The sequence below is a fragment of the Acomys minous genome, assembly GCF_964271855.1.
Source record: "Acomys minous genome assembly, chromosome: 3".
NCBI lineage: Eukaryota > Metazoa > Chordata > Mammalia > Rodentia > Muridae > Acomys > Acomys minous.
Genome location: NC_140485.1, coordinates 41,474,087 through 41,500,542, shown reverse-complemented (window position 1 = coordinate 41,500,542; position 26,456 = coordinate 41,474,087). Strand labels below are relative to the sequence as shown.

At 39.2% G+C, this 26,456-nt stretch overlaps 2 protein-coding genes and 1 pseudogene across 3 annotated transcripts in view; 2 read left to right on the top strand and 1 right to left on the bottom strand.

The window, feature by feature from the left end:
* LOC311593908 (doublecortin domain-containing protein 1-like) overlaps positions 1-26,456 on the top strand; it is a 226,987-nt gene that overhangs the window by 139,193 nt on the left and 61,338 nt on the right. The window contains exon 3 of the mRNA XM_084775296.1: positions 16,586-16,678. Within this exon, the coding sequence (XP_084631422.1) occupies positions 16,586-16,678 (93 nt within the window). The remainder of the gene's footprint in view (positions 1-16,585; positions 16,679-26,456) is intronic.
* LOC311593128 (large ribosomal subunit protein eL21-like) lies at positions 732-5,806 on the bottom strand (annotated as a pseudogene). The gene is made up of 2 exons: positions 5,687-5,806; positions 732-1,168 (listed from the first exon to the last, which is right to left on the bottom strand). The product of its transcript is annotated as a large ribosomal subunit protein eL21-like (transcript).
* Positions 25,322-25,997, top strand: LOC311593906 (NADH dehydrogenase [ubiquinone] iron-sulfur protein 4, mitochondrial-like). The gene has a single exon (XM_084775293.1). It carries the CDS (start codon positions 25,342-25,344, stop codon positions 25,867-25,869), a length of 528 nt encoding a protein of 175 aa, XP_084631419.1. The 5' UTR covers positions 25,322-25,341; the 3' UTR covers positions 25,870-25,997.

Genomic DNA, 26,456 nt, shown 5'->3' with positions numbered 1-26,456 from the left:
CTCAGGCGCAGGCCACTCAGATCAGTGTGCGCCCTAAGCCTGCGATCATCAGCGTCGCTTGAGGCTGCAGCATATAGACCGCAGACATTGGCATGACCCTTGGTGGTAACCTGGGCCACAGACATCAACAGGGTCCCCAGCCCCTGGCTGGCTTCTGCTGTGCTGCCTGCTGGGCAGGGTGGGGTGGGGCGGGTGGGCCGGGTGGGCTGGGTGGACCTTTTACTTGTGGCTTTTACTGTTTAGTATTTTGTATTGAACCAGGTCAAAGCATTAGCTTTGCTTCATTAACTCCTCAATACTAAAAACATTTTACACAGTACTTGTTAAGAGGTTTTCTTTTGGGCTTAGTAACCTCAGTTGATTTTCTTTCTAGTTCCCGGGCTAGAACTTGTTTTTATTCGGCCAAATCTGCATTAATTGTGAAAATAATAACGGGATAGACTACAGGCAATATTTAGGAAAGCAAATGGTGTTGAGCTTTTGGCATTGGGCTAATATTTGGAAGAGGTTAGAACTTAGGAAACCACACAATGTGCAGCACTGTAGGGAGACCGGTGTGTGTTACACGGTGAGATGAGGCCAGCTGGGCTGCACAGGGAGACCGTTCCCGTTCCCTAGCCGTCACCAGCAGAAAACTTTCCGACTTCATTTTGTTTTTTAAAGAAAACACTTTACAGTCCAGGTCCTTTGTTTCTTTTTGTACATTAGGCGATGAATTCCTACGAAATGGGTTACAGCATCTCAGGCTCCTTCCCGCTAGTCCTCACAAAGTGTGCTGCTCTGGGTGGCGCAGGCTGGCGCTTCAGCTGAACCCAGGTGCCCCTCTCCTTGACTTCCTTCACGCGCTTCAGGAAGTGGTTCCTGCTCTCAGAGTGCTTGATGTGCTCAATGCGCACATTGATGCTCTTGGCGAGAATCTTGCCCTTAACCTGCTTGTTCACAATGATGCCCACAGCATGTTGGGTAATGTTGTAGACTTTTCCGGGGTTTGCCGTGGTAACACTTATGGGACATTCCTTTTTGAGCAGTGCCCACTCCTTTGATGTCTACAATATAACCCTTTTTTGTCGATGCACAGGTATGCGGCCAAAGGAACAATTCCATGTTTCCTAAAAGGCCTAGAGAACATAAAGTAAGGGTCCCTCCTCTGTCCCTTTGTGTTTGTAATCTTGGCGAGACACTGGAAGATGGCTGCTCAACTTTCCGATTTTTAGTGTATGTGCTTCTGAGGAGCTTTAGCTAATGTGTGAACAAATTGTCATCATTAATTTTAGTTCACTCGGCATGCGTTTTTGAACAGTAAAAAGTGGCATTTCAGACATCACAAAAGTATTTATAGTGAAAGTTTTCAGTGTTTCATATTCTTTCCTGTTGAACTGTCCGAATCGGAATTCTGTGCTCTTTCTAGAAGGATTATAGAAAGTTGAAATGGATGCCTTTGGTCAAATTGGAATCAACAAAGGATAAATAATAATTACTTAGGATTCTAATTTGGTGAAAAGACAACATTTCATCAAGACAGGGTAAGCTATTTTAAGAAGTAAATGACCCTGATCAACAGTGTACTACAACATGGCCAGTCAATTTTAAGTGATCTCACCAGAAAAAAATATAAGCATATGGAGCAACAGAATGATTTCAGCATCCCATAATGTATACATATTTCAAAACATCATGTTGTACATCACAAATAACATAAATAGCGTATGTTTATGTTTAGTGTTTTACAGAATATGTTGTGGCTACTTTTATAATAAATACTGTAATGTTAAATTTTCAATTTTAAATAGAAATTTTCTTTTTCCCCTCTGTTTTGGCACTAATGACTGAACTCAGGGCTCATGCATACCAAGTATAGAATGTATCACTGAGCTATGTGTTCAACCTTAGCTTGGCTGTCTCTAACTACAGTTCTGTGGCATTAAGTTTATTATTTGTCTTGAAATCATCATGAAGCATCTAAGGCACTAAAAGAATATTTTCAGAGTGAAACTCTACAGATTAAACATTGCATTGCATTTGTGTGTGTGTGTGTGTGTGTGAGAGAGAGAGAGAGAGAGAGAGAGAGACAGAGAGAGAGAGAGACAGAGAGAGACACAGAGAGAGACAGAGACAGAGAGACCAGAAACAGAGACACAGAGAGACAGAGAACAGCATGTGTGGAAGTCAGAGGACAACGTGGTGGGGTCACTTCTATCTACACATGAGTTCAGGCTTTGAAATCAAGTAGCCAGGTTTACTTGAAAGCACTTTTACCTTCTGAGCCATCTCACTGGCCCAGCATGATTACTTCTCATTGAATAATTTATTCTTTAAAATATTATTGAATTGTCCTAACTGATAAATCTATTTTTACAAGAAACGTGGGAATATGGACATGATTGTCTTAGTGCTACCTGTTATTGCTCTTTTTTAATCAGAAGGTAGTTTTGTTATAAGTATTTATTATCTGGACTTAAAAGTCTTGCAATTGATCATGTCATCTGTTGAGAGAACAGCTCACATGCAGTAAAGAAAGGCATATCTCAGAGGGCAGAAATGTACAGGGATCATGGCCAGATATGCTGATTTATCCATTTCTTAAAATTTCCTATCCACACCTAGAAACAAGGAAACTTAGTTTTATAGTTTCCCCTCACATCTGGACAGTTTGGTAGGATGCTGAACCAGCTTTGCCCAACTACATTTCTGAAGCTGAGGGGAATCTCTCTCCCTTAGGCAGAATGTAAACTCTTTACTGAAACAGTTGCTCCACGATACATTTGTCCACTCATCCATGTGTGGCCCCCAGCACACCTCTGGAGTGTGCTGTGCTGGCATATGAATAGCCAAGATTCCAGGATTAAACAAGCAAAGACAGCAAAATACCCAAGTTTTGTGTTGACTACATGTTTAAATATTTTCAGTAAACAAAATTAGTTACTAAAATATGTTTAAAATTTTAAAATAAAGAACAACAAATTACAATGTTAAGAATCAAGCTCAGAGTCTGCTACGTTTAACTATTTGAGTGTGGCCAGTTGGCATGTTGGGAGACCAGCCCTTACTTCCGCTGGGATGCGGTTCACATAGAGCTTCTGAAGCTCATCAGCCAAGGGTAACTAACTGGCCCTTGTTCAATGCAATCAGAAACTTAAAATGGTTCCTCAAACAAGCAGTTGTAATTGCTCTGATGCAACCGTAGCTTTGAACTTCAGTTAAGTGAACTATTATTTTTCCTAAGGAATGCCATTCTTCTCATTAGTAGAATTGAATTATAAGCATTGCTTTCAATGATTATAGTTGAAAATTGTTAAAAAAAAAAACTATAGATTTTTTTCTCTTTACTTGAGATTCTACTTTTCAGCTGGACATAGTGGTGCACACACTTGGGAGGCAGTGACAGGTGGATTGCTGTGAGTTCAAGGCCAGCTTGGTCTACAAAGCGAGCCCAGGATAGCCAGGGCTACACAGAGAAACCCTGTCTTGAAAAACAAAAAAAAAATTACCACTTTTCATCCTCAATTTTACTTCTTTTGTGAAAAATCCACATGTTTCCTGTGTTTCTTTATAGAAACAGTCAGCTGACTGCTCCAACAGGGAGCCACAAGACAGCTTTGAGATGATATAAAATACTGACAAAGGCTCTCAATCTCAGCTGCTCTGTACTTATTCTTCTCACCTACAAATGGCAATGCTGTTTCTGTTTGTAGTTATCATAAAGAATGAGTAACATACTGTGTGAGATGTTTTGTGGACGAGATGGCAAAGGACTTCCTTGTCAGCTCATACTTGGTAGCCTCCAACTTCTACGATTCCCTACTGTGGTCCTACTTTAGGCTAATTCTCCTTGATACACTGACCATACAGCTGTTACTTGTTGAGTGCCTATCCTCCTAGACGTGGAAGCTGTCAGAATTTGTTAGTCACTATTTCATAGGGGTTAAATATAGTAAGTATTCATAATAAGACATTTCTGAAGGGCATCGTATATGCCACTTACCAAGTGAGCATGTGCACTGATAGGCTAAAGTATTGACCACATGGTCTGGTGATGAAAAGGAGACAGCAAAGTGTCTCACAAAATGCAATCTAAGGAACAGTGGGAAGGAATTATTATTAGAGAAATGAATGAGATTTTTTCCACACTTTTAGAGGTCACTTTCTATCTCAGCTTAGTTATTTCCTGCTCAAGCATGTTCTGGCCTGAGTGACAGACCAAGTGTTCCATCAGAACTGTTATCTTTTTTGGGAACATGGATGTACCCCACCTTCCAGTGGCATCTGTGAGAGGAAAAGAGTTGAAGCATGAAATAGCATCATGTGTGTGCTCCTCTCCCTCCTCCCGTCTCCTGAGTTATGAACTTTAGTTTGTGCTGTAAATATAGAGGAACTTTACAGAGCACTAGGTATGAAACCAAAAATATGAACTGGAAAATCAAGCTGTAGAAACATTCATGGTTAAGTTATTTGTTAGTTTACTTAAGTCTACACATGCGAGCACAGGCATGAGTCCATGTGTCCAGGTACGCTCACCTGTGTGCACACATTTCAAGTGTATGTCTCTTGTTTGTGTCTTACTTTATGGAGAGAAAGGTTTCTCACGGAACCTGGAGCTCACCATTTATGTTAAATGGTCTGGCAGTGAGACCCAGGGATCTGCCTGTTTCTGTCACATACCACCATGCCCAGCTGTTGTCAGGGGCAGTGCTGGGCATCAAAATTCTGGTCCTCACCTGCACAGCCAGAACTTTACCCACTCTAGTAGTTGGCAAGTGATATAACACACACACACACACACACACACACACACACACACACATTTGTGGAGTAAAATGTTATGTCAATGTATAAATGTTTATCATACTATATGGGATGCTTATCTGAAATGGACATATCTATTACTTACATAACAATTATTAGTTAGTGGTGAGAATATTTGCAGACCACTCTTAGCAGTTTTGAAATCCATAGCAATGTTATTAACAATAGCCACTCTGGTCAGTGATGGATCACTAAAACTTTTTCCTCCTGTCTAATGTACTTGTATTCCTTGGCACATAAGAATGTGCTACTAGGTAGTTCTAATTGTTTAAGACTTTAAAAAATGCTTTTATTGGTTCTTTGTGAATTTCACATCATGCACTCCAACTCACATTATGCATCTCTCCCTCCTCTCATACCCATTCTTTACTCTTGCAACCTTCCCCACAACAAAGAAAAAAAAATCTCATTGTGGAAGCTGTAGTGTGTCAGTGTGTTCCACAGTATACCCCTCTGTCCACACTTTTTTGCTTGCAAATGTTCATTGCTTTTTTTTTTTCAAGACAGGGTTTCTTTGTGTAACAGCCCTGGCTGTCCTAGACTTGATTTGTAGACCAGGCTGGCCTTGAACTCACAGAGAGCCACCTGTCTCTGCCTCCCGCGTGCTGGGATTAAAGGTGGATGCCACCACTGCCTGGCTACAATGACTCCTTGGTCTGGTATGAGGCCTCTGGTTTCTGCTACTCTATCAATATTGGAACATCACTGGGATGCCTCTCAGATATCCTGTTGTTGTCCTGTGTAATAGAGATCCTTTAGTTCAGGATCTGTAGGACCTTCCCCTTCATACACTACTGCAGATCATCAGTGGGGTAGATGTTGGGGTGGGCCAATTCAAAGCCCTGGATCTGGGCCTGAGAGGTATCTGAGCTGATCAGCCCACCAGCTCTCCTGCTCTCACACCTCTGGGGTCCAGCTCACCAACAACCTTTGCTACCAGGGCTAGCTCTACTCCGCTGCTCAGATGAAGTACAGGCCTACTCTTCCTACTGTTGCAACCCATGAGGGCAGGGATAGCTCTCCTGCTCTCATGACCCCAGGGCCAGGTCTCCTGCCTACCACAGGAAGTGAGGTGGGAGGGGTGAAGATTATCTCTCGCTCATCCATGCCACTGCTCAAGAGATGAGTGGTAGGGCTAGGACACCCATGCTGGTGGTCCCAGGTGGCATCACTGGCTGCTTACATCAAGCTGTTCCTTATGACCCTTGAGTCTGTAGTTCTGCCTCTCTTCATTGTGCCCACATACTTCTGTTTCTCTTTCTCTTCAATTTCTCCATCATTTACTTGCTGCTCTTAGTGGTGCCCTGGGATCTCTGAGAGTCTGGGGTCATCTCAGCAGTGGTCTCAGGAGTTGCTATGCCCTGCTCATGCATCATGGTACCAGGCAGCAGTCATCTCAGGCATGGACTATCCCCCAAGGCCTGTGAGGTGCCCACTATGGGACATCTCCGACTAGCTTCCTGTCCCAGCCCCTGGTGTTGGAATGATGGTTGTCTCAGGTTCACTTTTTTAAAGGGAAAGTTGGTTACTAATCATTCAGGTGTCCATAGATCAGACACTGAGCGTAGACATAACCTCTCTCCTCTCTGCCACCTAGTGACCCACACGTGACATGGCTGCCACACCTGCTATGCTTCTGGGGCAGGGTGTTTAAGACATTTTGAAGGGTCATTTGAAGATGCTACTATTCAAAATCAGTAGCCTGTCAAATAATAAAGCAATATATTCTTTCTGTTAACATAGACCCATATATTTGTATACGCTTTGTAGTTGTAGTTTATATTTCCTCAGAGGAAGGAATGAGATAAGAGCCACACCCAAGCTTTATTTGTACGTGGCATGGTTTCATCCCAGAGCATTTCTAACTCTCCCTAGGCCTGGGCCTGGAGGTTTCTAGTGCCACACAATCCAATCTTCTGCAAGTCTGGACCTTGAAGGCTTCAGCTTCCACCCTTTGTCTGCTAACATAGGCCTAGAATGTTTTCTGCCTCTGAGATTTACTGCTGAGTAAGCTCACCCTTTCAAGTTCTTTCTAAACTCTGCCTGGCTGGTTCAGCTCAGCTGTTTGGCTCAAAACTCCTCAAGATAACGTATTTAAACTGGTTTCTCTCTGGTTCTCACTGAATTGCTCTGCTTGGAAAAACTGCCTTTGAATTCCATGAACTGAACTGCACTCAACTGAGCTTCACTGAACTGTAGCAAACTGTACTGCACTTCCAAACTCCACTACATTGTCTCCACAAGCTCCACTACACTGTCTCCACAAGCTCCACTACACTGTCTCCACAAGCTCCACTACACTGTCTCCACAAGCTCCACTACACTGTCTCCACAAGCTCTACTGCTGTCTCTCTCTGTACTGCTCCAAGTAGCTTCTCATTCTTGTCTGCTCTTGTGAGCAGTGGGCATATCCTATCTTTGACTCATTCTGTTAAATCTTTCTTTGGTTCATCACTTTGTCTGCCCTTCAGTTAGATACCATTGTTTGGTACTAAAGGTGTGTACTAAATTCCAGCCAAAGGGATTAAAGTGAGTCATGGCTGTTTTCTAGCCAGAGGGATCAAAGGTGTGTACTAAGAGTGTGTCTGTATCCCAGCCAGACCACACAGAACTAGGTCTTTGGATGTGATCCCTTTCCTGAGAAACCATGCTGCTGGATTTACTTTTCTATGCATATACAAAGAAAAAAATCTTAGTCATTAAATACAGAACTACTAGTACCCAAAGTACTTATTAATATCTGTGTTCATTGTATTAGAAAACATTAATAAATTTTTTCTGGATTAAAAAACAATGACATTAGTTGTTTTTATTTTAATTTTAGAAACAAATGGAAATTTGAAAAATTTTTTTATAAGTTTCAGTGACAATTCTAACAGTCAATAGATTTCTATCTAGTTTTTGAATAATAAAAATATTCTCCTAGACAAACAATTCTAAATGCATTTATTTTCTAATTTCATAAAAATCAGTTTATGCTAATAGAATTGTAATTTACAAATCTTGGCTTTTGTAAGTCTCAAATATGTCTGTAACTATCTAGCTACTTCTTCCCCCACTGTATTTATTATATTTTCTGATATAGCCAGGACATAATTAAACGTCGTGGGTGCTGGAGTCAGACATGCCTGGATCTGAATCCCAGCTCTTCAATTTGCTTTGCTTTTGTTCTCCGGCAAGTTACTTGACCCTTGCAAGCATCATTTGCACAAACTGGCCGAGTGACACAATGTATCTTGAGTGTCAGAGCAGTGTGACAGCAGAACCCAGTCTTCATGTTTCACTCAAATTTGTTCTCCTCTCAGTTCACTTTTAAGTAGCAGTAAATGCAGATAAATGTGGTTTTAAAATAAGAATCTAAAAACCTTCCATTATTGTATATTGGTTAACACTACCTTCTTTTATTTTCAAAAATTTTAGTAAGCCATGAACAATTTTAAAATCAAACATGATGGTACTTCTTGTCTTTTTATAAATTTTAGATTTTCCTTTGAACTATAGGTTTGTCATCTTAAGGAATATTATTTGTTTTTTGCAATACTATAGATCAAATCCATGGTCTCACACATGCTAGGCAAACACTCTAGCACCAGACAACATTCCTAGGTCACTGTGATATACTTTTTAGAGATGAGATGAAATTAGTAAGGAGGAAATGATATTAGAGTGATTATGAGCAAATAGAGGACAATAAAGTGTGTAGGTAGTTGGTTGGACACATCAGAGGATAATAAGAAACAAAGCAGTAAGTCGGAAGCCTTCCGTATATGCAGCAAAAGCTGAGGAGATACTGCAGAAGGTTCAGTATAGAGATAAGCTATGGTGAACCAGACAAAAGAGCACCTTAGAACCCCTAAACTCACCATTCTGAGTAGTTGTTATTAATAGTTTGTCATATTATATATCAGTAATTTATGACATGCATATTATATATATTATATCATTATGTACTGATATATATTTAAGGTCTTATTTATCTTTTGATACCTAGTATTTTCACTTAATATATCATCCCAATTTTCTATTGTTAAGTAGAATTAAATATATTACTGAATAATGCATAGCATTATGTTAAATAGATGATAATCTAGTCTATGAATTTAATTCTGAACACTCACGTATTGCCAGCCTTTTTATGTTGAAACAATATTTTCATCCATGAAGTTATTTTGAGGGTTACTATGCACATCTGTAGTTAGGTCATGCAGAAACATTCACAGAGGTGGATTTTCTGGGTGTTGGGTTCTAGTTCTCTGGGCTTGATTCCCATTGCCAGATTTCCTGCTGCCAAGCTGTCATACTTGAGTTTTCCTGACATTGTTAGTCTTAAACTCACCAGTCCTTATCAATATTCTAGAAAGTTTGATGAAAGAACATATCATTGTTGCTTATTTAGCTGTAGTTGTTCCATTAGTAATAATATTGAATTTGTTTTGTAGTTTTCATACCGTGTGTATGTGGTGTGTGTGTGTATGTGTGTGTGTGTGTGTGTGTGTGTGTGTGTGTGTGTGTGTGTGTGTGTGTGCTCATTCACTTTCCTCCTTACTCCTCTGAGACATAATCGGTTTCTCACTGAACTGCGTCTAAGAAGATCCGACCTATACATGACTTTGTCTAGGGACAGGAGTTTCCCATGTCTAGCATCATCACTTATCTGGTCTTATCTTGACTGATTGAGGGCACAGGTAACTTGACTTTATACACTACATATTAACTATCTCTGACTCCCCCAATCTTATACACAATCAAGACCCATTATTACTGAATGGAAAGGGAACATGGCATTCCTAACCATGATAGAATGTGCAGATGAAAAGTTAGAAGCAGGCTGTGGAGTCAGAGTCAAGGCTGCTACATTCCCCACAGAATTGGGGAAGGCTAGAACTTATGGTTGCTTACAAAAACAGAGGAGGGACTTACAAAATAGATTTTAAAATTTCAGTTGCCAAATAAGCTTAGTGTGAGGTATTATGGAAAATTGTCTTTTGTATGCTTTTGTATAAACTATAACTTAAAATGTTGCTAATTTAAAATGATTGTGCACCAGCTGGTTACTAAGTATTGTGGTGGTTTAGTTTATGAATTCTCCCTTAAGACAAGCTGTCCTCTAGAAGCCACATTCAGAAAAGTAAGTTTTTCTTAAGAGAAGGAGGAGGAGGAGGAGGAGGAGGAGGAGGAGGAGGAGGAGGAGAAGAAGAAGGAGAAGAAGAAGAAGAAGCAGCCAGAAGATTAGAGGGAAGCCTGGCTCTGGAAGCCTGGGATGGAAAAATTGTCACTGTTACCCACAGTCTCTGATTGAATTTATGGCACTGCCAGTTTTTACTTCAGATTTCTCTCCTTTCCTAAGATGAGAAGTGGTATTCAAAATTTTCTCCCCAAGGAGAGGTTCTTGAGACTGTTCTGTTAGAAGTGGGTTAGCTCAGGACCTAGCGTCTTCAGACTGGAACTGAATCCTTCAGAGCGTGGTGCTGAGACACAACAGAACTAAGAGTGGAGTCCTCTAGCTTTTCCTCATTATAGTACCAGGCACTTGACATGTAACCCTCCCTCTTACATCTGAATTCAGAAATAGGTTAAGTGTGCGTCCTCACAAGTGTCTCCCTCTTAACCTCTGTGAAGCACCCTCCAGCCATGGCCTGCCTTGCCCGGGCTGACAGGACCTCTGATGCCTCACCTGGCTTAGCTCTCAGTCTCACCTGCACTTCTTCCTCCCAAAGCTAAGCTCAGCTGCTTTGCCAACTTTATGCAGGACCAGTTTCATCATAAACATACTAAATAACATATTATTAGTTAATAACAATGTCATCCTGTTACCGCTTTCTCTTTTTTTTCCCTAGGAAGCTACTCTATCACATTGATGCCTCTCCATGCCCAAACACTCTGATCCTAAAGTGTTTTCTGTCTTATAGGTTATACATTTATGATTACATATCTCAAGCCCAATATTTTGACTTTTTTCACTATCTAGTTAATCACACTGTGCTTTGATACTACCCTGTTTGTATCTGGGGAAGATCTGTCACATTCTGTGGCATGATGGAGAAAGATGTTATCTGATGTGATTTTCTACATCATGTACGAGCGTGAGACAGATGAGATTAATTTTCTGCATTCTCTCCTTGCTTGCTGCTACAACTGTCCCTAGTTAAAAGAAAGGAGGGGGCTGTAGATATGGCTCAGTGGATTATGGCACCTCCTGCCAAGCCTGGCAGCTGGAGTTCAACCCCTGGGACTCATATGGTGCAAGGAAAGAACTGACTCCTGCAAGTGTCCCCTGACCTCTGTGTGCAAGTCATGTCATGTGCCCACTAACCCCACACACAAAATAAATGAATAAACATCTTTTGAAAAGAGCTTTGGCTTAAAAAGAGGGAAGGCATAAAGATACTGGTGACACTTATAATATGAGGATCATTTATTAAATATACATGCTTGTATTTGTTGTTTACCAATATTAATTATAAACCTGTTTATAATTATAAACCTGTTTAACAAATATCAAGGTAAAATAGATACAATTCTAAGAATATTTGTATGTTTTGAATTTAGTGCATTTGAACATAAAGGACCTTTATTCTTAAGTCAAAGATCATTGGGATTTCTTTATCTCAAGTGTCAATGTCAGATCTTAAAGGAGTTTTATTGCTCTTTCCAAAATGTGACACCTACTGAATACTTCTCTTTCAAAGGTACAGACAAAAGAAGCATGTGAATGTGTGTATGTGTATGCAAGTGTGTGTGCATGCACACACACACACACACACACACAGAGAGAGAGAGAGAGAGAGAGAGAGAGAGACACTTTGAAAACTCCATTTGATTGTCTCAAGAATCAGCCTTTCTATTTACAGCAAGAACAGATAGAATTCCTTTTACATGCTGACCTGTTCATCAGTTTGATTTTGTACATTTGAACTCTTCAAGCTTTTGCCTGAATGTCATATTTATCTCTGTTGACAAGTAGGAAATCTAAAGTCCCATCCCAATCCAACTTAAGATGCAGTAGATTCATTTGTCTCTCATCTTTTTTGGCCAAATACTTTTTACATGGCCACTCTTTATCAGCCTCATTGTCCATTTTCAGAAACAATTTTGGCTGACAGAACTGGGAGTTTGACTTGGACACCACGTTAGGGAAGAGTGTCTTCCCTGCTCTTCCTGCAGCCACCTCCTGTTCCCATACATAAATGGCAGTCAGGAATGGCTGGAAACAAAGGCTTCCCCAGCCCCTGAATACAGTGACATTCATCCCGGGAGAAGCAGGGCCAGCTTTTTGAAAGCCGACTTCTTCAGCTCCACAATAACACACAATGAGTTATTGACTTGTTTATATACGGAGTCTTTTCAGTAACTAACTCTGACTCCCACAGTCTGGACAAATGATTGATTTCGTGGTTAGAAAGGAGAGGACTTCTGCACTAAACTCTGTAGTGCAAACTATTTCTTCCCCCAATTGTTCTATAACTGAATAGGACCTTATTAAAATGCACTTCCCCCCAAAATACCTGCAGCTGTCCTTTATAGCCATGTTTTGTATATATACATAAGTAATTTGTCCCAGTCTTTTGTATATTAACAGACTATTTGGAAAGCTTGTCAATATATATGAAGGGTGGCTATCTTATTGTTTATGCTAAACTGTATTGCCTGTATTGATCCACAAATAAACTATGGATCAAATAACAGCAGTAGATCAGTATTTGCTGGTGAAAACCTTAGATAAAATTCAGTATTCTCACATGAATGTGCTGATGTATTAAGAATGTTATATACAACACATGATCATGGGTTTCTCTTTTGAAGTACAAAAGCTATGTGGAAAGCCACAGTTCAGAACCATAAGAGTTTGGTTGGACTAAGAAGCTTTCTCCCTTTGGCTAGGTTTATCTGGAATGGGAGTATGAATTAGGCAGATCCAACATAAAAGCATGTCTGCAGTATTGTGCTTTTTCTAATGATGGTAATAATTTAACTCTAGAACAACAGTGTTAGAGTTATTTCCTTCTGTAAAGTATACTGATCTATCATGTTACAATTTTTACAGGATATTTACAATTAATAAACACACTTCAGAATACTTAAGCACATTACAGGAAGGCAGTGGGCTATTAATGATAACCGTTGAGGCTATGCTTGTTTAGCGGGGTCTCGGTCCTGCTTTCTGTTTGAGGATGTCCATAGAAGAGCCTCATAAGCCTCAGATATTTGAAGCAGCTCTCAAAAATTAAGAGTGCTTTCAATTACACATTCCGTGTTTTATGTCAGATTCTGTATCACTGGACTGTTAGTTTTATGTCTTTAGAGACAGAATGACATCTGAACCCTTAGTGTTAATGCTTTAAATAAAATATGCTCTGAAAAGCCAGTGATAGTGGAAATCATTTTATTGGATTCTATTGCCTCAGGTATATTTTTGTGTAACTCTTTTCTTCTTTTTATTCTGTTTTCTTTTGCATTGCTAGGGATTGCACTTAGGGCCAAATGCATGCTAAGCAAACGCTTTCCCACTAAGATAAGCCCCCAGCACCTTTATAGAAAACATTCTTAACTCTTTGATGCCTTCCATGAGTTTATGTGATCTTCATCTTCTGTGGATCTAAGCAGACTTTTTCTTTAAAGCATTGCCATTAACTTTTCTCCCCTTTCTACTTCTGTTCTTGGCCAGTCGCTTGATTATTCTTTTCTAGTTTTCACTGCTCAGAATGAGCCTAGCCTTGCCTGGTTACCAGTGTGTGGTGTTGTTATTTCAAAGCTTAGCAACAAACCCTAGAAAAATGCTACCTTGTGGATTTCTATTAATTTGCTACAATGAATATGTGAGAATTTTTTTCTTACATTTAAAGGGAACAATATGTGTTAGAGAAAATGACAGCCTTCCCTTACTCTATTTGGCAGAGATTTTTTTTCAGTTACACATCAATTTTAGTGTTGTTTCTCATTTCTAGCTTTTGAAGTTCCTGTCTTCTTTAATAGGGAAAACCCACAACATTCCCAGGTGTGTCATCTTAATTAACAAATTAGTTCACATATTGAGATAAGGCAGCAGAATGGTGGCATCTAGTTTTTTTTAATTTGTTGTTGTTGTTTCTCTTAATGAAAGAACACGATAGTCTGATCAAAGAAGCAGGAGAGAAGAAAACTACTATTATTGTCACATCTTGGGTTTGGAGATACAGATGCTGTTAGCACTGAATATTATTAATACCTCAGGTGAAATTTAATCCCCTCATTTGACCCTTTAGTAATTTTCTCTAAATGATTAAGTTAAAACATACCTCTCTTGGAATGGATTCTCGGTTCCCAGTAAAGACTCCATAGGCTATTCTCACATTTTATCAAACACACCCTGAATCCACAATATGATTTTTAAAAGATATTGATATGTTTTCCCTCTGCATACATAGAATAGAAGTTGGATATTGAAGTTGGGGCGAATTCCCCTATAACGGTAGTGCTGTCAGAGGGAAAGACTTCTCACATTTTAAAAAGTTACTTTCATGCTGTTCCAAATGTCACGGCCCCGGGAAACCACATCAGAATAGTACTTCTCTGCATGGTACCAAGGAACTTCATGACTCTGTTTTTGTTTTGTTCCTTAAGACAGTGCAGTCTCCCCCCACCTCTCTTTCCCTCCCTCCTTCTCCCCCCTCCTTCTTTCCCCTCCTCTTTCCTTCTGCTTTTTTTTCCTTTTTCATCTGGAAATCAATATATTAAAAAAAAAATAGATAAACTTGATGGGCATGGGGACACATGCATCTAATCCCATAGTTTGGGAGATGAAAGGAAAAGGAATATGAATGTAGACCAGCCTGGGGGAAAAGGCAAAATCCTGTCTCTTGAAACCAAGAGCTGAGTATAGCTGGGTGGGTGAGTTTTGGCCTGTACGTGCAAGGCTTTTGGTTTTATTCTCAACACTACAAAAATTAAGAGAAAATTATGTTTAAGTAATATTCTACAATTTCTGTCTTCTATTCCCCCTGTGTTCTGAGATGAAAACTCTTTTGATAAGTGATCAATGAGACTTAGAGATCAGACTTAGTCTATACAAAGATTTGATACTCATATTTTCATAGAGTTATACTTCTGTGATATATTATTACAGAACAAATATTCAGTAGAGAGAGAAAGTCTAAAAATAGTCTTATGTGGTGATTAAAATAACCTGTTTAATTAGTGATTCTCAGTCTAGGTTAGGAGTTAGAACCACTATTTGCTGGCAAAATTTAGTCTACCACCTCCTTTAAAAAGTCTTATCCAGTTGGGCACTGTGGCACATGCCTGTAACTCCAGCACTCTGGGAGGCAGATCGCTGTGAGTTTGAGGCCAACCTGTTCTACAAAGTGAGTTCAGGAGAGCCAAGGCTACACAAAGAAACCCTGTCTTGAAAAAATAAAAGGCTCATCAAAAAATAGCTCATTTGCTTGTATCGTGTCTGTTTCGTACTATAAAGGGCTGATAAAGACACTCCTCTTCCCATTCCCATAAACCTAAAGAGTTGACAAGCCTCTTTTGGGAACATGTATCAACTCTATTCAGCTGAGCATCAGATAGCCTCAGGATTCCTAAACCACACATGTCTCCCCAGTCAGATGTCTGTAGGACTTACTTGTATCACCTATCATTGAATAAAGTTTTCACAGCTTGAAAATTCCTAAATATATCTCAATAGCTAGATTTAAGAGGACATGTTGAATTCATATTTCCCAGTAATCTCTATTATAGGAAGTATAGATCTTTAGGCAGTGGAAATTCACTATCCATGTTGCCAAATATGATTTGTTAGGCATACACTTGAGAAAACATATATGTATTAGCGGCATGAACACGCACACACACACACACACACACACACACACACACACACACACACACACAAAACCCATAAAAACCATCATTATTCATTATTAGTCTAGAGTCTGCACTTAAAAACTTTAAATATTCCAACTGGTGTTGGGGAGAAAGAAAGAAAGAAAAAAGCCAGGCATGGTAGTACATGCCATTGATTCCAGTACTCATGAGGCAGAGGCAGGGGGGTCTCGGTAAGTTCCAGGGCAGCCGGAGCTGCAAAGTGAGGCCCTCTCTCAAAAACTGAAATTGGTAATACTCCACAGGACAGAGCTTTTTATCAGCCTCTTGCTTTGGTTGTTTCTAGTGGTTTTACTCTGCTGAACAAATCTTACTGTGTGAGTTAATTTCTTCCTTTAATGAAAATGGTATTTTATTTCCATAAGATTATTTATAAAGAAATGAAGTGGGCCCGCATTTGTATTTTTATAAATCAGAGACTAGTGGGAGAAGAGCGTGACCTGACTGTATAAATGGCACCAGTTGGACGTAACTACTGAGCTGTGTAGGACACAATCTTCTGCTTCAAAATGTTGGAAATTATTTTAGCACAGTGGAGTGTATGAATGAATGCTTTGATGGACTCCTTGAATGCCTATCCCAACATACTGTCAGCCATCTTCTGCTATTACCTACAATGAAAATTTCTGATAGAAGAAATCAACATAATTTTAAAAGGTGTGAATTCACTTTAATGTCTAATTGCTGCAACTCGGGACTTTCCCTCCTCATTAGGTTTTCTAAGTTATATATTTTAAAGAGAAAGTTGAAACTCAATATGTTAAGTGTTTTAACTATTAAGAAATCATCTTTCTACTTACTCTAAAAAAATGAGGTTCATTTTTACATATGTACTTCAGAATTAATTAAAAAATTAATTCTTTGACTAAATGTTCCGAATTGTCATAGGTTCATCTTGATTACTTATGTCTTCTAGTTGAACTTAATTGTGAGTGAGAAAAAAGCAAAAGTAAGAGACAAGACCATTCCTTCGATGACCCCAGAGGAATACCAGAAGTCACAAGAAGATGTAAGGAACTTCTTTTGCTAACCATATCGAAACCATAATGTGCACTGATTTCAAAATTAACAGAAAAATTACCTTGGTATTACAGTAAATCAACATCTGTTAATTCTAAAAAGCTAAGAGCAGAAAAAAAAAGCTGTTCAAAACTGGTAATTATTTCATTGATGTGGGCACCCTGAAAAATAATGTATGCCTGAAAGAACAAATCAGGCCATGGTTTCCTGAAAAATCATGAGTGTTTCCCCCTACGTTTTACAAGCTATTACAAATTACTTGAGAATCAGTTTTAAAAACATTCCAGGACCAGGAAGTGTATAAGGGCCATTGGATCTTTGCTAGCTCTGCATCTTGTTTGTATTAACAAATATCTAAGGAGAGAATCCTTACTCTGGATTTTAGAAATGCTAACGAAGTTATCTTCTATCACGGGAAAGCTGTAGTTTACGAATGTCAACCCTGAGAGAGCTAATGATCGGAATCTGCCGGCAATATTGTAATGAAGAACTATTAAATCAAACCTCCCCTCCAAAGCCCACGCTGGGAAGTTGACAGCATATTCCATAAATGAAATAATAACACAAAATTGGTGCCAGACAAAGGAGGAAAATTATTTTCATGTCGCTTCCTGGAATGCAAAAGCATTTAATCTTTCTGAGTAGTGGGCATGGATTTGCTAGTCTCTGTGTACCACTGTGAAAAAAATAAATCTATAACCACTTTTAAAAAATAAGATAATTTATACATTTAAAATAAACTTTCTGTGTAAGTTTGACCAATTTGAACATTATTCAAAGAAATCTATCCAAAGTTTACTGTTTTAGTATTTTTTTTTATCTTAATGACTGTATCATCCTTTCTAACTTTTTCTTTCATAATAAATGATCGATAAGATGTATCAATTTTTTGTATGAGTTCAACTCTTAGGTAATAATTGTGTTAGTATTTGGGATATATAGATCCAGTATTAAAGATGTTATTGTAAATATTCATTAGCATACTCAGTAGGGAATATTTTGCAAAAATTGTATGTGACTGTTTCCTGAAATGCAACGAATAATGACTATATATATTTAAGTTATAGATTTGACTCCTATCGTTGAATACTTATAGGGCAAATGACTAAGCTGCTAGTTATAAATTAAAAAACTAAACTCCCCTACATGTTTTATGTATGTTTAACCAGAATTGTAGAGATTTTAATCTAAAATAACAACAGATTGCTTTCTTAGGTATAATTATGTTTGCCCATTGTTCTATATTTTTAGTCATTATATGTGTGTGCATGAATGTAGGTTTGGGGGGTGCATGTGTGTATGACACGTGTGTGGAGGTTAGAGGAATAACCTTAGGCATTGGTCTTCATCTTCCACCTTGTTTGAGCCAGTCTTTGTGTGTGCTGCTGTATATGTCAGCTGGCCTGAAAGCTTCTGGGGTTCCTTTTCCTGCACCTCCCGCCTCTAAGATGGAGGGCTGAGATTGCAGGTGCACGCCATCAAGGCTGGCTCTTCTGTGGACAAACTCAGGTTGTCCTGCAGGCATGACAAGGGCTTTCCCAGGTGATCCATCACTTTAGTCTTCCCTCACATTGTATGTAAGATTATAGGTTCACTGGAACTGAACGTTTAGTGGTCAAGGAAAAGGATCATTGTTTTATATAAATAAAGTATAATAGGAATTTAATGCTTACTGTTTCTCAAAACATAATATTTATGTTTATTTGGTATTTTTATTAGCTTATCTCTTAATTATAAAAGTAGTGGGCTTTGTTGTGGTATTTTCACAATACATATTGGCATTCTTATTAGCAGTTTTGCATTTATTTAATAGTTTCAAGTACACATAAAAAAAGTGGGGGCGTTGTCTCAGAAATTAAACATGTAGATAATTGCCAAGTTCTTACTTTAGAATAATTCTATCAGCTTAGATGTGTGAATTCCAGTGCTCAGGCCAGCAAAAGTGAATTCTAGTTTCAGCTGCTCTTTATGTGTATAGAGAGAAGGGAAACCTTATGGAAAAGGGAAGTGCGGAAATGCAGGGGCGATTTCTTCAATATCTTCTCAGCTCAGTTCTCCTTTATTTTGATGTTGCTGTGGCTTGAACCCAGGGCTTTGTGCATGCCAGACAGGCGCTCTACCACTGAGCTGCATCACCAGCTCCATGGATTGTTTATACAAATATGAAATTCTATATCTATCTTAAAACCCAGATTAAATGTCATAAAATCTCAGGTTTAGGTCCTGTTCTGATGCTTGGGCTTTTCTTTCAAAATGTGCTTTTAATTCAATATAATTTCTCCAATGGAAACTGGAAGTAATAAATATACATATGTTATAAAGCTACTTTGATACAATGATATGTTAAAGTTATTTTTTGCAAATTTGTAATTCATTGTTATCAATTAAAAGTGTGGTATTCCAGGTGGTCTGAAAAGTAGACAGCAATGCTGGACTAAATATGCATGAACAGGCTGGAAGCACTCAAAGTCAAGAAAGGTTTGCCAAAGCTGTTAGTGTGTATTTGAGACATAGTTAGCCATTGCTCCCAGGGGTGGACATGACTTAGCATCACTAGTCATTGGTGTCAGCCTGGTGAGAGTGTTCTGAGCATGGCAATCTGATCCCTTAGTGAGACATACTCTTATAATTAGAATTCTGTAAAGAACAACTATGTAGAAGCCTTAAGATGTAGCTCCTGTCAACACCATTGCCATCAACCTATTTCCAAACAGGTAAGTTGGGAAGACACTTAAAATGCCTCCATTTTAAATGGTCTCTTCCCATGTCAATAGATGGAGATGTCAGATTGTAAAGCCACCACAAAGGGACCTCTGGTTGGAGGCAAGGTAGATCTTCCCACCTGAGGAAAGTTCTAGCAAAGTGAAGATTTGGTTGCCACTGCAGTGCTATGCAAGGCACCGTACATGTCAGGTTCCCCAGGGATTACACTGTAACTCAACTCCCAATCAGAGATACTTAGCTTTCTTTCACCTCTCTTGATTTTTCTGGTTTTCTTTTTATCAATTCAAGATCATATTCACCTTTTAATCTATGAAAGGAATATATTTGTGAATATATGAATATTTAAATAAAGAGATTTAGGAAGACTAAAAAGTATTCATCAAAATCTCTGTGCTCCTTTTCTGGAATGCATGTATGTATGTATGTATGTATGTATGTATGTATGTATGTATGTATATTGATGGGGGAAGGCTACTGCATGGTGCATATGTGGAAGTCAGATGACAAATTGTAGATTTCCATTATTTAGGTCCTAGAGACCAAATGCTTTGTGGCAAATGTCTCTGTCTGCTTAACCATCTTGCCACTGCCCCTCCTTTCTTTCTGATACTGTATTCCCAGGATGGATTGGAACTCACTGTGTAGTTCACAGAGGTCTTAAAATCATGTCAGTCCTCCTCTCTCAGCCTCCCAAAGTACTGAGACTGCTGGTTTGAGTCACCACACCTGTCTAGGAAGTTGGGATTGAGTTAACAGGCTGACCTTGCCTTGAGCCCATATTTCAAGGCTAGAGATAAGTATTTTATAAGATGATTTAAATTTGTAGTTCTGTACAAAGTGCTCTGGAGTTCTTAATAACATGAGTGGATTCAAAGCCACAGACCACTCATCCCAGCAGTTGAAGCCAGTGCAAAAACCAGTTCTTCAGACTTGTCCTGAGTAGAGGGCTGGCAGTGTTAACAGTGTATAGCTCAGAAATAAGCACCTTTAATATGTAAGACCTGTAGAAGAGTTATAAAGAGGTTACTGTTTTGTGCTGACTACGAGCCATCTTGAGAGCTTAAATGAATTCAGGAATTGCACCCATGCCTCATAGAGATGTGGTCAAGCATCCCACGTGCATATGCACAGCAATGTGCACACTTGCCCCATTGCACATGCCTCATAGAGACGTGGTCAAGCATCCCACGTGCATATACACAGCAATGTGCACACTTGCCCCATTGCACATGCCTCATAGAGACGTGGTCAAGCATCCTACATGCATATGCACAGCAATGTGCACACTTGCCCCATTGCACAAGTTTGTCTTGTTTCCGCACCAGAATACTTCATTTCTGGCTCGTCCCTTCTGTTCATTGTTACACTCCAAATCTGTACAAGTGTCACTTGCATGCTTCATTGCCATGGAGCATGAGGAGAGGAGCGCAGAGGCTCTCTGCTGCACAGTGCGACGGTGCGCTTCTGCAGCATGTGCGTGCGTAAGCCTTCTTTTGTGAATGGGACCAATAGGGTCAGATAACGTTTAAAGGGAAAGGTTTTATGTCTCTCAGGCTTCTATGTTTCCACATGGATGCTCTCACACACACATAGATTGAATTATGAACAGAGCCATTAATGCTGGGATCACAAAAGGTCAAGTTTTGTCTTCTTTTATCCCCATTCAGATTGCTTTTGTAGAAAGAAAAAAGGATTTGCAGGGGAAAAAAAGATTTATGATGAAGTATTTTTTAAAGAACATTTTTCACCTTTTAGCAACATCTTTTATTTGAAAAAAGATGATATTATGTAAGATAATTTAATAATATTGTATCATCTGCCTGACTTTAGTGTGAGTCAGTTCATGTGTGGAGTTGTCTTTGAAAACAACATGTTGTAGTAATAACTAAGAACAAAACATAGCACACTGAAGATAAAAGGCCATTTAAATATGTAAAGTAACAAAGTTTGAGCAGAACTGAATGGAACTATTATCAAAGCATTATTGGCAGGATTCTTGACTAATTTTCTCCTTTGTGTATGATGCAATTTAATCTTTGCTCAGACATATAATTTTTTTTTTTAGTTTTTAATTAGGCAAACAACTTTGTGGCTCACATGCATTAACAGATAATCCAGTGGAAGCAGTAGAAAAGTAATAGAGAAACATCTTGAAAGGATAAAGACTTTATCCCCAATGAAAAATTTAAGGCTTTGACCAATAGCTCTTTAGAGAGCAAATGACATCAGCAATTGTATGGTTGGTTGATTTCTGATGTCACATGGAATCCCTTATCAGTTAAAGTGTATGGATTGTGACAGTAAAACCAGTCATGCATAAAAATGCTCCTAAATCCAAGTCTGGGAGGCTTCCTTCTTTCTCTGCTGGTTTTGTGCTGGTGGCTTGCACTACTGTGTGGGGAAGTGCATCAAACTGAAGAGAGTGGTGCATGCCAGAAAGATTCCTGTCACGGTACAAGCATGAAAAGCTACAGAAAACCTATCATCCCAAGTCACTTGACCTAGGGCATGGACTCAGAGATCTCCTGTATTGCCCAAAGAGCCCTGCATTTAGGGCCTTTGCTTTGTGGACTTTGATTTCCTCAACAAATCAGAAAAGCAGGCCCACCTGGGCTGTTTGCTGTTTGGCTTTATGTCAGTTGCTATCATCTATAACTTTGAGGATAATACTTCTGTAGGTTAAAATATCATGAGCAAGGTGAAGCAGAAGTGCCGACTGGCATTGGATAATTTAGAGTTTATTAAAGGTCACAACATGTAAGGCTATCTGTGCTATGTGTTATGTAGACACTCTAGCAGGAAGCTCTTCTTAGAGAAATGTCCCATGGGATTTTATAGTTTAAGAACAATACTTTCTTTTTTCTTTCTTCCTTTATCACCATTGTCTTCCCTTTTTTCTTTTCACATTTTCTTTTTAAATTTTTTCCTTTTTCCTATGTTAAGACTCCTTCATCTCTATTTCAAGACCTCTCACCTGCCTTATAAGCCTGCTGTTTTCAAACTTGCATCCGAGTTCTTCTAGTTAGACATAAGGGCTTATTTATGAATACTTAATATGAATTGGCATAGATCTTTACTGCCAATAAGATTTATCTATTATTAATGAGTTATACATGGTTGAAAAGATATAGTAAATAAATAGTGTATTAGTCATCTTTTGGTAAATTGTCGAGCCTAAATCCTAGTGACATTATACAAAGTATGTATTCTATATTTTAACTTATTAGCACAAAGTATATACTATATATTATTTATGTATTAGCTTCAGGTTACTTATGACCCTCTACAGTGTGTCTTTCCTAGGCTGTGATGGAGGTTGTTGGAAGAGTTTCTACTGTAGGACTGGGGCATTTGCACCTGGGGCAAAGGCCAGGGATGGAAGTGCTCCTCCATGGCTCCTTAGGAGGTGCTGAGCAGTGCTATCTGCAACTTCTGCTCACAGCTTTGACCAAGGCAAATCACGTGGGGAGTCTGACACCATGCTTACACCTGTGAGAAGATCCTGCTGCATTCTTGCCTTAGTTTCTGACATGCCCTTATGAGAAAACTCTGATAAATTTCCACCACACATATGCCTCGTTTAATAGGGGAGTCATTTTCTAAGACTCCACTTGCTATATAAAGACTTTTTGGGCAAAGTTCTTAACTTGAAGGAACCTGATACTGATGTGTAAATCAACGTATTATTGAGATCCAAGTCCCAGTGGATACATCTACATCAGGGCTCTGGCATCTATGGCTTATGGAACATTGCAGACAGGGGAAAGAAAGATTGTGAGAACTAGACTACCAGGAAGTCTTCTGTGAAACAGTTTCTCCTAAGCAAGACTGGAACAATAGAAATATTAGTTAACTTGGAAGAGAGAAAATTTTGTGGCATCCCATACCTCAACAAAAAGCGGTAAGCAACTATGACTGCTGGGAAAGCAAAGATGGAAAGATCTCCCATGCTTGTGGTAGGACTAACATAGTAAAAATGGCCATTGTACCAAAAGCAACCTACAGATTCAATCTAATTCCCAGCAAAATGCTCACACAATGCTTTACAGATCTTGAAAAACAATTCTCAACTTCATATTGAAAAACAAAAAACCCAGAATAGCTAAATCAATCCTATACAGTAAGAGACCTTCTCGAAGTATCTCCATCCCTGATCTCAAGCTGTACTATAGAGCAACAGCAATGAAAATGGCATGGTACTGGCATAGAAGTAGGTTGGTTGATCAATGGAATTAAATCAAAGATCCAGAAATAACCACACACACTAATGGACACTGGATTTTTGACAAAGAAGGCAAAACCAAACAATGGAAAAACATAGATTCTTCAACAAATAGTGCTGGTCTAACCAGATGTCTACATACAAAAAAAACAAAACAAACAAAAAACAACAACAAAAAAAACCCCAAATATACCCATATTTATCACCCTGCATAAAACTCAAGTCCAAATGGATCAAAGACCTCAATATAAAACCAGAAACACTAAATCTATTAGAAGAAAAAGTAAGGAAGAACATGAAACTGAAAGGCTCTATAAAGCAAAAGACGCTGTCAATAAAAACAAAATAACAGTATACAGACTAGGAAAAGATCTTCACCAACTCTACATCCAGCAAAGTGATGATATACAATATATATAAAGAACTCAAGAAGTTAAATGCCAACAAACCAAATAACCCAAAATTTAAAAAATGGGATACAGAGCTAAACAAAGAATTCTCAACAGAAAAATAGTGAAGGTCTGAGAAGCATTTAAAGAAATGTTTTATGTTTTTAATCATCAGGGAAGTGCAAATCAACATGACTCTAAGATTCTATATTACAACTCCCAGAATGGCTAAGATAAAAAATCCAAGTGACTTCACATGCTGGTGAGGATGTAGAGAAAGTAGAACACTCCTCCATAGCTAATGGGATTCTAAATGTGTACAACCACTTTGGAAATCAATCTGGTGCTTTCTCAAAATTGGGAATAGCTCTCCCTCAAGACACAGCTATACCACTCCTGGGTATATACCTAAAAGATTCTCCATTATATAGCAAGGACATTTGTTCAACTATGTTCATAGTGGCGTTATTTGTAATAGCTAGAAACTGGAAACCATCCAGATGCCCCTCAACTGAAGAATGGCCAAAGAAACTGTGGCACGTCCATACAATGGAGTACTGTTCAGCTACTAAAAACAAGGACATCATGAAAGTTGAGGGCAAATGGACAGAGCTGGAAAAGGTCATTTTGAGTGACATAACCCAGACACAGAAGGACACACATGGTATATACTCACTTATAAGTGGGTATTAGCCATATAATCCAGGATAACCATAGTACAGTCCACAAACCTAAAGAAACTAAGTATCAAGGAGGACCCCAGGAAGGATGTTTAATTCTCATTCAGAATGGCAAATGGAATAGACTCTGGAAGCAGTTGAATAGAGGGGAGAGAATAGAGGCCTACTATAGATGTCCTCTGAAAGACTCCCTACCAGGGAATTAGCACAGAAGCTGAGTCTCACAGACGCACTTTGGGCAGGGCGCAGGGAGTCTTATGTAAGATTTGGGGGCATAGAAAGACCCAGAGGGTAAAGTAGCCCCACAAGAAGACCAACAGAGCCAATAAATATGGGCTGGGGTGGGGGTGGGGGACAGAAGAAACCGATGTACTATTCAAGAACCATTCATTTAGAAGACCTAGGCCCTCTGCTCAGATGTAGCCAATAGGCAGCTCAGTCTCCATAGGGTTCTCCTAGTAAGTGGAGCAAGGCCTATTTCTTCCATGAACTCTTTTGCCTGCCTTAATAGGCTGGGGTCAGTTGGTATGGTAGATGGGTGGGACTAGGAAGAGATGAGGGACAGGGTATCGTTGGGATGTAAATTCAATACATTAAAAAAAATTTAAATTCGGTCCTGGCGTTTGCCCGCAGGAAGATGGCGGCGGTCTCAATGTCAGGGGCGCTGAGACAGGCGTTGTTGGGGAGGAGGGCAGTGGCTACAGCTGCCGTCTCCGTCTCCAGCGTCCCAACCAGGTTGTTGAACACATCCACATGGAAGCTGGCACAGGACCAGACTCGAGACACACAGCTTATAACAGTTGATGAAAAACTGGACATCACTACTTTAACTGGTGTTCCAGAAGAGCACATCAAAACCAGGAAGGTTAGGATCTTTGTCCCTGCTCGCAATAACATGCAATCTGGAGTAAACAACACAAAGAAATGGAAGATGGAGTTTGATACCAGAGAGAGATGGGAAAATCCTTTGATGGGTTGGGCATCAATAGCTGATCCCCTCTCGAACATGGTTCTAACGTTCAGTGCCAAAGAAGATGCAATTGCCTTTGCAGAAAAAAATGGGTGGAGCTATGACGTGGAAGAGAGGAAGGTTCTGAAACCCAAGTCCAAGTCTTACGGTGCAAACTTTTCTTGGAACAAAAGAACAAGAGTGTCTACGAAATAGGGTGGCACTGGCTGCATCTCCGCTTGACTGTGACTAAAGTCAGCTGGGCACTATTTATAGTCCATGGATAATGCCCCTCTTAATCTCCTAATAAATGTGACCTTGAAACTAAAAAAAAAAAAATTAAATTCAAAAATGGTCGGTAGGTGAGCCATGGGGGCATTTTCTTTGATTGATGATTTCTATGTGAGGGTCCAGCACTGTAGGTGGTACTGTCCCTGAGCCGGTGGTCAGGGGTTATATTAAAACTCTAACTGAACAAGTAAGTAAGGAGTCCATAGCCTCTGCTTCAGTTCCTGCTTCCAAGTTCCTGTCTTGAATTCTTGCCCTGATTTTCCTCCATGATGGGCTGTCACCTGAAAAATATAAGATTAAATAAACTTTTTCATCGAGAAGTTATTTTTGGTCAGTGTCTTATCACAAAAATAGAAAGTAAGATAGATGTTATTGTTATTACATTAATTAAGTCAATGTCACAAAGGCAAGCAATGTATGGTGTTTTTTTAAATTTGTGCATCCTAGATCTATAAAATCATATATATGTGCATATATATACAGAGAGTAGAAGTGAAACTGTTATCTATAGC

Coding starts and splice junctions, on each gene's coding strand:
- LOC311593906 (XM_084775293.1), top strand. CDS start 25,342: ATGGCGGCGGTCTCAATGTCAGGGGCGCTGAGACAGGCGTTGTTGGGG.